The sequence below is a fragment of the Rhineura floridana genome, chromosome 3, assembly GCF_030035675.1.
Source record: "Rhineura floridana isolate rRhiFlo1 chromosome 3, rRhiFlo1.hap2, whole genome shotgun sequence".
In the NCBI taxonomy this organism is placed as follows: domain Eukaryota; kingdom Metazoa; phylum Chordata; class Lepidosauria; order Squamata; family Rhineuridae; genus Rhineura; species Rhineura floridana.
This window is the reverse complement of record NC_084482.1, coordinates 57,657,152-57,670,824: the sequence shown is the minus strand read 5'-3', so window position 1 is coordinate 57,670,824 and position 13,673 is coordinate 57,657,152. Positions and strand designations below refer to the sequence as shown.

General features: G+C 44.6%; 1 protein-coding gene across 1 annotated transcript in view; it reads left to right on the top strand.

The window, feature by feature from the left end:
* The window catches only part of CACNA1G (calcium voltage-gated channel subunit alpha1 G), a 270,527-nt gene that overhangs the window by 37,362 nt on the left and 219,492 nt on the right, over positions 1-13,673 (top strand). The window contains exon 7 of the mRNA XM_061616021.1: positions 11,164-11,962. Coding sequence (XP_061472005.1) covers positions 11,164-11,962 — 799 coding nt within the window. The remainder of the gene's footprint in view (positions 1-11,163; positions 11,963-13,673) is intronic.

The window sequence follows — 13,673 nt, the reverse complement described above, 5'->3', positions numbered from 1 at the left end:
GGAAGCAAACTTCAAAAAAACCCACCAGGGGAGGGGAACCCAGTGTCCTGGACCAGAACCTGAATCATACTAAACTCAAGGCTCTCAGATTTAGAACTCCTGCCTATCAGACAGGCACTTTCTCTGTTGTCTTTTGGGCATATGCTAAGGATATTCCTCTTTCAAGAAAAGTTGCATTCCAATGGTCAAATAAAGAGTCAGGCAAGCTGGGTTGAACTATGGGCCACTTTATTAATTACAAAAAAACACTTGCAGAGGGAAACTGCTAGTTCGGGAAGATCTTAGGCAGGGCCTGCGGCCAATAGGCTGTCCAAGTCCTGCTTGCATGAAATGGGATATCTGTATCACCTATTTCTACAGGCCACACCCAGAGGGTGAGTAGGGAGGGCTTTCTGCATCATCACTCCCAGGGACCCCATAGCTCCAGGCAGAAGCATGCGACAGGTCAGCCCCAAAGGTGGTCCCCATTCTGCTATGGGTCCCATAGCACTGAGCGGCAAGCCTAGGTGCCACCCATTACCTTGAACAATGCCTAAGGGGGTCACCTAGCCAAACTGAATTGTTCCCCTTCCCGCATAAAGCCACCAAAGTGATTGAATTAATCTATTTAAGTACAGTGGAGCATCTAAAACACCACAACCTGCCATACAGTGTGGAGTAGGCAAAAAAAAAAAGACACACCATTGACAATCAGTGGGTCAGGAAACAATTCCTACTTGGCCCAGAGAAACCAAACAAATCACACTGTGAGCTAGGGAGGGAGGGCAAGTACCACTGTGAGGAGGAGGTAGAGGCCAGCAGGCGCTTAGAAGAGATGCTGCGAACCCACACGCACTGCACACTGGGCATGTGTGCTCTGAAACAGTGCATCAGGAGTTGCCTTTTCCACCGCCTGGGTTGCAAAAGTGGTCTGTACCCTTCAGGTCTGGAGGCAGAATGTACCTTCTAAAATCTTTATCCCAGTTGGTATCTATCTTGGATTTGAACTGATTCTTAGATTTGAACTTTATGTGCCATTCCTGTTTTAATTTATTTTTATATTTATCATTGTGCTTTTTTATACTGTATATGCAATTGCTTTCTGTTTTTATACATGTAACTGTTTATATATGGTATTACTGTATATTGTAAATTGTTTCAGAGAGTCTCATGGGAAGCAATTCATAAATGCAATAATAATTATTGTTATTGTTATTATGCTGCTTCATGCCATGTTGAGGCATGTCAGTTGCAGAGGGAGCAAACTGGCACACAACAGGGTATAAGATACAAGGCAAGGCAGGAACCATTGTAACAATACAATAGAAGATACTAACAGAGCAATCCAAGTGCCCTTCCTGGCGAAGGAGGGGGCAGCGGAGAAGGAGCTGGCAGAAAGCTCTGCAGGATCCTCCTCCTGCTTGGGAGCCACTGCCCCAGCTGAATCCTGACAGAGCCACAAACATAAGCCACCTGGGGACAAACAGGCCTCCTGGGGTGTAAATGCTCCCCATCGGCCACAATGGGAATTGATTTTTTTTAATTGTGCCGGCCTTTTGGCCAGCGGAGTTTAAAGGGGGATCAGGACCCAGGAGAGAGATCTGAATGTGAGGAGGAACTTGCGTAAGACACACGCACCTTGCAGTTCTGCCCTGCCATGCTTCCGGAACACCCCATTTTAGGGGCTTCCACCGGCCCTCCATCTGCCAGATTGGCTATCCCCAGCAGACTCCTGGCAGAGCCACATCTCCGCCATGGTGGAACCTCCCTGCACAGCCAGCACTCCACAGCATCCAACTCACCCCAGCCCAGTGGAAAGGCGAGTTGGATTGCACCCTGAAGCTGTATCCCTCTCCCCTCCTGCCACAACTGGGTCAAGACTTTGCTTGTTCATTTGTTTTTAAAGTATTTTATACCACCCTGCAATCATATACCCAGGTCAGACTAGAAAAATAATAAAATAAGTAACATGTAAATTTACAAAAATAAACCCAAAGCCACAAAATCATAAAAGCAGAATAAAACAATCAGCAGGACTGAAACTGTATCTAAAAGAACTCATGAAAACAAAAAGGTATTTGCTTGGCACTGGAAGAACAATAACGTAGGGACCAGGAGAACGACTCTGGGGAGAGTATTCCACAACTGGAACCACTTAAAGCTGCATCTCTGGTCACCACTATTTGCCTCAGTTCCTTAGAGTCCCATCTTCAGAAAGTTAGTTGAGACACAGGTATCGCTCCTACATCTTCCATGGTGAAGACAGATGCAAGTTATTCATTCAGTTTCTCTGTTACCTCCTTCTCCACCTTTAATGCATCTTTGACTTCCATGTCATCCAAAGGTCCAACCACCTCCCTAGCTAATTTCCTACTTCTAATATATTTCAAGAATTTTTGTTGTATCTTTTGTTTCTAACAATGTGTTCACTGAATCCTTTTTTTAAAATCCCTTATGGTCCACTTGCCTTTCTTTTGCCAAAGTTTGCATTCTTTTTTGTTCTTATTGTTTGAACAAGACTTCCATTTTCTGAAGGAAATCTTCCTGCCTCTTTACTCTATTTGTTAACCATGCAGGAATCTTCTTGCCCTGGTGGTATCTTTCCTTATATGTGGTAATTGAAGTCACCCTTTACTACAACACTTCCTCCTTTGAATGTCTCCTTGATTTCATTCTTCATCTCAAGATCACTCTGCATCTTTTGGTCAGGAGGATGATAGTATTCTCCCAGCACTAAATTACAGCAATTCTGTGGAGGAATCTGCCCCTTTGGGGATTTCTAACTCAGTTATGTCCCTTTTTATTTGAAACATTAAGCAGTTTATATATCCTTTTAAACACACAAACAAACCAACACCACCTTTAGTATACCCTTCCCTGTCCTTCCTATTGAGTCAAAAACAATGCTTTAAATAGGACTCAGAAAAAGTCCGGTGGCCTGTTCATTTGCTTGTTTAGAACATAAGAACATAAGAACATAAGAAGAGCCTGCTGGAGCAGGCCAGTGGCCCATCTAGTCCAGCATCCTATTCTCACAGTGGCCAACCAGGTGCCTGGGGGAAGCCCGCAAGCAGGACCCGAGTGCAAGAACACTCTCCCCTACTGAGGCTTCTGGCAACTGGTTTTCAGAAGCATGCTGCCTCTGACTAGGGTGGCAGAGCACAGCCATCACGGCTAGTAGCCATTGATAGCCCTGTCCTCCATGAATTTGTCTAATCTTCTTTTAAAGCCATCCAAGCTGGTGGCCATTACTGCATCTTGTGGGAGCAAATTCCATAGTTTAACTATGCGCTGAGTAAAGAAGTACTTCCTTTTGTCTGTCCTGAATCTTCCAACATTCAGCTTCTTTGAATGTCCACGAGTTCTAGTATTATGAGAGAGGGAGAAGAACTTTTCTCTATCCACTTTCTCAATGCCATGCATAATTTTATACACTTCTATCATGTCTCCTCTGACCCACCTTTTCTCTAAACTAAAAAGCCCCAAATGCTGCAACCTTTCCTCGTAAGGAAGTCGCTCCATCCCCTTGATCATTCTGGTTGCCCTCTTCTGAACCTTTTCCAACTCTATAATATCCTTTTTGAGATGAGGCGACCAGAACTGTACACAGTATTCCAAATGCGGCCGCACCATAGATTTATACAACGGCATTATGATATCGGCTGTTTTATTTTCAATACCTTTCCTAATTATTGCTAGCATGGAATTTGCCTTTTTCACAGCTGCTGCACACTGGGTCGACATTTTCATCGTGCTGTCCACTACAACCCCGAGGTCTCTCTCCTGGTCGGTCACCGCCAGTTCAGACCCCATGAGCGTATATGTGCAATTAAGATTTTTTGCTCCAATATGCATAATTTTACACTTGTTTATATTGAATTGCATTTGCCATTTTTCCGCCCATTCACTCAGTTTGGAGAGGTCTTTTTGGAGCTCTTCGCAATCCCTTTTTGTTTTAACAACCCTGAACAATTTAGTGTCGTCAGCAAACTTGGCCACTTAACTGCTCACTCCTAATTCTAGGTCATTAATGAACAAGTTGAAAAGTACAGGTCCCAATACCGATCCTTGAGGGACTCCACTTTCTACAGCCCTCCATTGGGAGAACTGTCCGTTTATTCCTACTCTCTGCTTTCTGCTTCTTAACCAATTCCTTATCCACAAGAGGACCTCTCCTCTTATTCCATGACTGCTAAGCTTCCTCAGAAGCCTTTGGTGAGGTACCTTGTCAAACGCTTTTTGAAAGTCTAAGTACACTATGTCCACTGGATCACCTCTATCTATATGCTTGTTGACACTCTCAAAGAATTCTAATAGGTTACTGAGACAGGACTTTCCCTTGCAGAAGCCATGCTGGCTCTGCTTCAGCAAGGCTTGTTCTTCTATGTGCTTAGTTAATCTAGCTTTAATCATACTTTCTACTAGTTTTCCAGGGACAGAAGTTAAGCTAACTGGCCTGTAATTTCCGGGATCCCCTCTGGATCCCTTTTTGAACATTGGCGTTACATTTGCCACTTTCCAGTCCTCAGGCACGGAGGAGGACCCAAGGGACAAGTTACATATTTTAGTTAGCAGATCAGCGATTTCACCTTTGAGTTCTTTGAGAACTCTCGGGTGGATGCCATCCGGGCCCGGTGATTTGTCAGTTTTTATATTGTCCATTAAGCTTAGAACTTCCTCTCTCGTTACCACTATTTGTCTCAGTTCCTCAGAATCCTTTCCTGCAAATGTTAGTTCAGGTTCAGGGATCTGCCCTATATCTTCCACTGTGAAGACAGATGCAAAGAATTCATTTAGCTTCTCTGCAATCTCCTTATCGTTCTTTAGTACACCTTTGACTCCCTTATCATCAAAGGGTCCAATCGTCTCCCTAGATGGTCTCCTGCTTTGAATGTATTTATAGAATTTTTTGTTGTTGGTTTTTATGTTCTTAGCAATGTGCTCCTCAAATTCTTTTTTAGCATCCCTTATTGTCTTCTTGCATTTCTTTTGCCAGAGTTTGTGTTCTTTTTTATTTTCTTCATTTGGACAAGACTTCCATTTTCTGAAGGAAGACTTTTTGCCTCTAAGAGCTTCCTTGACTTTGCTCGTTAACCATGCTGGCATCTTCTTGGCCCTGGCGGAACCTTTTCTGATCTGCGGTATGCACTCCAGTTGAGCTTCTAATATAGTGTTTTTAAACAACTTCCAAGCATTTTCGAGTGATGTGACCCTCTGGACTTTGTTTTTCAGCTTTCTTTTTACCAATCCCCTCATTTTTGTGAAGTTTCCTCTTTTGAAGTCAAATGTGACCGTGTTGGATTTTCTTGGCAATTGGCCAGTTACATGTATGTTTAATTTAATAGCACTGTGGTCACTGCTCCCAATCGGTTCAACAACACTTACATCTCGCACCAGGTCCTGGTCCCCACTGAGGATTAAGTCCAGGGTTGCCGTCCCTCTGGTCGGTTCCATGACCAACTGATCTAGGGAATAGTCATTTAGAATATCTAGAAACTTTGCTTCTTTGTCATGACTGGAACACATATGCAGCCAGTCTGTGTCCGGGTAGTTGAAGTCACCCATTACTACCACATTTCCTAGTTTGGATGCTTCCTCAATTTCATATCTCATCTCAAGGTCTCCCTGAGCATTTTGATCAGGGGGACGATAGATCGTTCCCAGTATTAAGTCCCTCCTGGGGCACGGTATCACCACCCACAACGATTCTGTGGAGGAGTCTGCCTCTTCTGGGGTTTCGAGCTTGCTGGATTCAATGCCTTCTTTCACGTATAGAGCGACTCCGCCACCAATACGTCCTTCCCTGTCCTTCCGATATAGTTTATATCCAGGGATAACCGTATCCCACTGGTTTTCTCCATTCCACCAGGTCTCCGTTATGCTCACTATATCAATGCTCTCCTCTAAGACCAAGCACTCCAGTTCTCCCATCTTGGTTCGGAGGCTCCTAGCATTAGCGTACAGGCACTTGTAAGCAGTGTCTCTCTTCAAGTGTCTTTGGCACTTGTGGTTAGGCCTGTGGTAATTTTGCTCTTCTGAATTTATATCCTGTGCCCCTGCTCTCACAATGCCTACTTCTAGGCCTACCCCTTTTAAAATTTCATCATTTCTTTGGTTTTTATCCCAGGGGGGAGGTTTATTCCAAACCGGACCTTTCTCAGCTCCTGTCGGGTTTCCCCCCTCAGTCAGTTTAAAAGCTGCTCTGCTACCTTTTTAATTTTAAGTGCCAGCAGTCCGGTTCCATTCTGGTTCAAGTGGAGCCCGTCCCTTTTGTACAGGCCCGGCTTGTCCCAAAATGTTCCCCAGTGCCTAACAAATCTCATCCACGCATTGAGACTGCGAAGCTGGGCCTGTCTGGCTGGTCCTGCGCGTGGAACCGGTAGCATTTCAGAGAAAGCCACCTTGGAGGTCCTGGCTTTCAGCATCCTACCTAGCAACCTAAATTTTGCTTCCAGGACCTCACGGCTGCATTTCCCCATGTCGTTGGTGCCAACGTGCACCACGACCACTGACTCCTTCCCAGCACTGTCTACCAAACTATCTAAACGACGGGCGATATCCGCAACCTTCGCACCAGGCAGGCAAAACACCTTGCGGTCTACACGCCCATCACACACCCCACTGTCTATGTTCCTAATGATCAAATCACCCACTACAAGGATCCCTCCACCCCCTGGAGATATATCCTCGGCACGAGAGGATAGCTGCTCATCCCCCAAGGAATGGGTCCCTCTTCCTCAGCTGGATGCTCTCCTTCCCCGAGACCATCGTTGTCCATGATAGCAGGAGAGCTATCATCGTTGGAGTGGGACACAGCTATAACGTCCCTGAAGGCCTCCTCCACACACCTCTCTGCCTCTCTCAGCTTTTCCAGGTCCACCACCTTGGCCTCAAGGAAATGAAGTCGTTCCCGGAGAGCCAGGAGCTCATTGCACCAAGAGCACACCCACGACTTCTGTCCAACAGGCAGATAGTCGTACATGCTGCAGGCGGTGCAAAACACTGGAAAGCCCCCACACCCCTGCTGGCTTCTTACCTGCATAGTTTTGTTTAAGGTTTATTACGTCAATGGGTTGGAGACTGCGGTTTAGTTGAGGTCAGGGAACAGACGGGCAGAGTGGGGGGCCCTGGCCTCCTCGCCCTGCTGCCAAACTCGCTCTGCTGCTTAACTCACTTTGACGCTTCATCAGCTGGGGCTCCCTCTAGCTCTTGGAGCAGGCTCCCTCGCTAGGGTGCTCTGACTTTATATTTAGCAGATTCATATCCCATTTTTCAAGAGAGCTTGAAAAAGTGGCTTACAACAACATTTAAAATCACAATAACATTGCAATGTATAATAATACAAATATTCATTTCGTGCCTACTCTAAAAATAAAATGATAAACTAGCAATAAAACAATAAAGACGCAGCAGAACACTTGAATAATCATTAAGCCTTAAAGGCCATTGGGGGGAAAATAGATTTTCAAGGCCCTGTTAAACACTGACAAGGATGAGTCCTCCTGAATATGCTTCACAGCTGTGGAGCCCCTACTGAGAAGGCTCTATTTGAGGGGCCTATCAACCTGATCATCTTTGCCAGTGGGCACTTCACCAAGCCCTCCAATGCCAACCTCAGGGCAGGTTAATATGGGTGCAGGTGATCTATAACCTAGTCCCAAAGCATCCAGGGCTTTCAAGGCCATAACTAGCACTTTGAATTGAGCCTGGAAATGCACTAGCAACCAGTGCAAATGGAAGGTTGAATTCTGTACCGGATGAAGTTTCCAAACAGTCTTCAAAGGCATCCCCACAAAGAGCGCATTGCAGTAATCCAGTCTGGTTATGACAAATGCATGGATAGCTGAGGCAAGATTAGACCTCTCTACATAAGGTCACTGAAGATGGTAAAAAGTGTTCCTTGTCACATCTGCCCACCTAAGCTTCCCCAAATAGCAACAGGTGCAATGTGGCATAGCTGAGGCATAATATGTTAATGAAGTCCTATCCCTGTCGGTAATCTAGCGGCCACATTGTGCACTAGCTTCTCTTTTCATAACAACTTCATGTTTGGTCCATTACAGTAGTCTAACATGGATGTCACCAAACATGGATAACTGAGGCCAGATGTTACATCTCGCAGTGTAATCAGCCAGGTGAGCCTGTTGGCCTTCCAGGCAAAACCCAGCCACACAGTCTTAAAGAAGCTAATGTAAATGCACGGAGAACTACCCTGCATCCCCATATTTAAGCAGATGAGGTATGAGAAGTGTGTATATATTTCTTTCCTCCTCAATGAAGCAAAATGAATCAGGATCTTTTTGTACTGCTGCTATGGTATGCATGGATCGTAGATCTGTCGATTTCAAGCAGCCAGGAAAAGGGACTAGTTACTGGATCCTTTTAAAAACATTCAGACTTAATAATGATCATGACCTATTAAAAACGCTCCCAAATGAAAAGCCTGTTTCAGAGTAAAATATCCAATCTTTTGCTACAGACAGCTGTTGTTGTTGGTTAGTAGCATCTCCGCAATTCGAGAGTGGGAGATCTGTTTGCAAAGCTGCCAATCCCGTCTGCAAGGGAAAAAATTGTCATGAAAAGTGAATGCACATGGGACAAGAGAAAGAGAGAGAAATCCTACTTAATTGAGATAATAAGTAAGCACTACCTGCCGAGAGGCAAAAATTAGAGAAACCTTTTTAAGTCACAATAAATCTCTGTTCTGCTTTGAGCTCTGATGTCCGCTGAGGAGTGGGTGTCCCCGAGGTGAGGAAACTGACGTGGAAAGACTTCCCACCCTGAATGAGTCACACAGAGAATGTGCCGGTGGCTGCTCTTCAGTTGACTGAGTCTGGGGCTATGTTTTGTATTACATGGAACTAAACTTTGTTGTCAGACACTTCCCATGTTGTAATTTCTAGACACAGGCACACTTCCCAAGTGACTCCTGGGTATGAGGACATCAGTATAGTTTAGTATACATAACTGTGTCTGAATGACAGAGTCTTATGGATGGAATGATCTCAGTGTTGGTTTCCGACAATTTCTCATTTTTCTTATCTTAAATTCAGTTCTTATTTCTGCAGCAGTGTGTGAATTTTCCAGATTTCTAGTGTGAATTAATACATTTTTGTATGCAGTTTGGACTAATGTACCCATTTTTGCAAACAATTTCTCCCAATGTAATTCATTTTTGTATATTATTTTCACCAATATATTTGCTTTGTGCACACCTTCCCCTAACAGTCTGCGTCTGTGTTGGAATTGCTTTTTAATATGTTGTTTCAAAAAACACAATATGTTTTTTAACCCTTTTTAAAAGTTGTTTTTAAAGCTTTTTTAAAAAACGTTTTTAAAGTTGTTTTGTTTGGGGGTATTTTAAGGTCTATTTTTATGATGTTTTGATGTGTTTTTAGCACTTTTGTCTGCTGCCCTGGGCTCCTGCTGGGAGAAAGGGCGGGATATAAATCAAATAAGAAATAAATAAATAATAGATGCATTTTTGTAAACAATGTTTGGTTGGAGAACCGCATCACAAAATTTAGATCAGTGTGAATTTCAAAGGATTGCAGAAGTTTGGTTCTCCTATTGTTTCAGAAAGTGTGGATTTGACAGATTCAGCTTTAAATGCCAACAGAATTTAATGTCACACCCATCCCTACAGAATCTGGAGACATTCAAGAGGAGAGGGCTTTGCCTTGGTGGCAGGGTTGGCATCAGGTGAGGTGAGGGCCTCCTGCAGATACCATCTTATCAGGAGGTCTGTTCTGCACAACATAGGAAACGAACCTTTAATGTGGCAGCACCTACCCTGTGGAATTCCCTCCCCTTAAATATTAGACAGTCGTCATCTCTATTATCTTTTCGGTGCCTGTTGAAGACTTTCCTCTTTCAACAAGCCTTTTGAGACCTATCCCAGTCTGCATCTGTGTTGGAACTGATTTTTAATATGTTCTTAAACTTTCTTTTTTAAAATGTTTTTAATCTTAGATGATGTTTTGATCGCTTTTTTAAAGTAACTTTTTGAAAGATGTTTTGTTTTAAAGTGTTTTAACGTTTGTTTTTATGATGTTTCAATGTTTTTAGTGCTTTTGTTTGCCGCCCTGGGCTCCTGCTGGGAGGAAGGGTGGGATATAACAACAACAACAACAACAACAATAGAGTTGGTATTATTGGGCAACAGCCCAACAAAAGGCCCACTGCTGGCCCCTGAACCTCCTTGCCCCTGCTTCTCCTCTTTGCTGACACTGCCTTCTGTTCATCAAGTGTGGGGGCAATGACAAGAGGAAAGAGAAAGAGCAGCAATCTCCACTTGCCATGCCTGTCCCTCTGGGCAGTGGCATGGTCTGAGCCCAGAGGGAGCTTGCAAGCAAATGAGCAGTGGAGACAGCAATGTGAAGGTAGGGACCAGTGAGTCAGTGAGATCAGCTATTCATGACTTGTCCCACAGTTTTCAATAGGAACAAACTAAATCTGGATCCAGCCCTGCATTTCTGTACAGTTCTACATTTCTGTAGAGTTCCTAGGTAGACTCCCTTCCAGGCACTGATCAGACCTTACACCTGCTTAGCTTCAGCATGTTTGCTGTGTCCTGTACCTTTGGGCGGCAGCCAGGGACTTATAATTAAGGTGTTTGGTGTCTGATTTTTGTTTTTCATTGTCTGATGAGGTAATACTTGTTTGGAGCTGTTTTAAGTTGGTTTTGAACAGAGCTATGTCCAAAGGGCCCCTTGAAATTCACCACTCCATTTGTGTGCAGAGACTGGGGGGGGGGGGCTTTCTCGAGGGTGAGGAGAATTTTTCCAAGTTTCTTGGGTGTCGGGTTCTCCATTAGCAGTGGTACTACCACAGTCTCTTGATTCTTTAATGCCACTGGCAGCAGCATCAACTGTGTTGACAGCTTAACCTAGTATTGCTTCAGGGCATGGGTGGTGGTTCGGGGGTAGGAACAGCAGTTGCCACACACACACACCCAAAAAAGTGGTGTAGAAAATTCCATGAAGTGGCTTTCTTTTCCTAGGGGGCTAAGAAAAAGAAAAATCTCAGAAAAGTCCTCAGGAAAAAAAAAGTCTCCTGAGAAATGTCAGCTCAGCTCTAATTTTGAAGACTGCTTGTGATGACCCCACGCTCTCTCTCAGACACACATGTTCCAGGTTGCCTCCCCGAGTTTAGGACTAATCATGTCACCTCCTTCTTTTATAGGTGGGCTCTTTCTTCATGATAAACCTCTGCTTAGTGGTCATAGCAACTCAGTTCTCAGAGACCAAGCAGCGAGAGAGCCAGCTGATGAAGGAGCAGCGAATCCGCTACCTCTCCAATGCAAGCACTCTGGCCAGCTTTTCAGAGCCAGGGAGCTGCTACGATGAACTTCTCAAATATCTCGTCTACATCCTCCGTAAGGCCAGCAAGCAACTGGTGGAAGTCTATCGAACAACAGGGGTGAGAATGGGCTTTCTCTCAAGCCCAGGCAGCAAGAACAGCACAGAGAAGCAGCCGTGCAAACGTCGACCACGGAAAAGATCATCAGTGCATCATCTCATTCACCATCACCACCACCACCACCACCACTATCACTTGGGCAATGGAAGTCTACAAGCACCACGTGCCAGTCCTGAAATTAGTGACGTGGAAACCAGCTCACTTCACAACGGTGCCAATAGGCTAATGCTCCCTCAAACAGCCAATCCTCACCTTGCTTCCAGCAACAGTGAATCTGTTCACAGCATCTACCATGCGGACTGTCATTTTGAGCCAATTCGCTGCAGATCATCTCTCCCGCCTCAGCCTGGTCTCAGCTTACCAGGACCAGAGGTGCTCCCCAGGACTGTGGTTGGCAGCAAGGTCTACCCTACTGTGCACCCAAGTAACTCCCATGAGCTGCTGAAAGAAAAAGGCTTAGGAGAGCGCACACTGAATCCAGGGGCTAGCACCTTGATGAATCTTAATATCCCGCCAGGACCATATAGCCCAATGCAAAAACTATTGGAGACACAGAGCACTGGTAAGTGTTGAGGTTGGGTGTCATCCATTAGATACCATTTGGATGGAAGGCAGAGCTGCTCTTCATCCCTATCTTGCCTTCCCATGTGATTCTTGGACAATTTGGCTTGTCCTCAGTTCAGAACTAGTTACCCATCCATCTATATGGATCTAAGAAAAATTGATTCATCAGACAGAATTCATTTTGGGTGTGTTGATTTCTGTCTTACCCCACCCCACCCCACTTTTAGTCTTTCAGCTGAAGTTACCAAAACTTGCTTTTGACAAACTGTCGGGGATGAGGAAATAAAAAATTAGAACATTATTTTAAAAATCAATGGTAAGCAAAGTAACATTTTAATTAAATTCATGTTGGTAGCAAACAGACTGTTCCATGCCCCCAGTAAACTGGAAGGTTTGACTAGCATGAAAAAGGCATTCCAGATCTGACCTGGTTGTTCTAAGCCAGTAGTCTTCAACGTTTTCAGACACCCACCTTTAACCCAAATATGCATTTGAGATCTCTTTCCTTATTTTGTTTACCACATTTTTATACAGAGGTAGTGCTGCTGTTACAACCCCCCTTAAGTCAGGCCATGACCTGGTAGTAAGTCCCAGCCCACCAGTTGAAGGCCAATGCTCTAAGCAGCCTTCTCTTGGCCTTCCTATGTTTGGGAGATGCAAGTGCTGCTTTCATACTTTGTCCATCTGCTGTCCGGGTAGTGGTCTGTAGTCCTCCTATTTAATTGGAGCAGTTCTTCCACTATTCTGAAAGTTAGTGTTGCCATAATATTTGTCTAACAGCAATGAGAGAGGAAAGAAAGGAGTTTATTCATGTATGTCAGGGATGGGGAACCTGATGCTGCTGGACTGTACTTCTCATCATCACTGACTATTGGCCATGCTGGCTGGGACTGATGGGAAATGGAGTCCAGCAACATCCGGGAGGACCACAGGTTCCTAATCCCTTATGTTTGTCATTTAAAATGTGCAAATATTCAAAGGCTTTTTAGTTAGATATGGACTTATCTTTGCATCTATTTCCTACATGTGTCTATATTCTCAGTAATTCTTCCTTAACTTCTTAGGAAGCTGACCTCTTAGGTGGCCATCCTATGCAGCCTTACTTGGGAGTGCACTGCATCCAATTCAATAGAGCACAGTGGGATTTACTTTCAAGTAAACATGCTTAGGACCAGGCTGTGCGTCATGTAACTTGCAAGAAGTACCCAATCTGAATGTGGAGTGTTTTGATAATCAGCCATACACCTGCAAGTATTTATATATGCAGATGTGCAGTGTGGCATGGTACTTCTTTCTGTGGCACATCAGCTAGGCTGAGAGTGGAATGTAATGGTTAACGTTAGAGAGATCCACAAGAGAAGCAGCCCAAATCTTATGATCTGAGTTTCCCCTGCTGGTTTTGAAATGAGAGGGGCATTGTCACTGAGTCAGGGGTGCATTGTGGAGGCAAACTCCTCATTCGGTTGTACCCAGCACCAACTGGAGGCTCTGCTTATCCTTGTTGTCTGGTGGTGGTTGAGGGGGGACCATCTGTCAGCTGGCCTCAGCCATTGCAACAAATGATTTGAGAATGGTATGGTTAGGGGGAAGCTTTTAATGCTGAAGTATCAGCAAACAGCAGGAGCACAAAAGCAGCTTGCTGGTTGCAGCAATGTCTGTAATTATAGCTCCTAGTGTTCCAGGTGCTAGAAGAGCTGATTGCTTTTTGT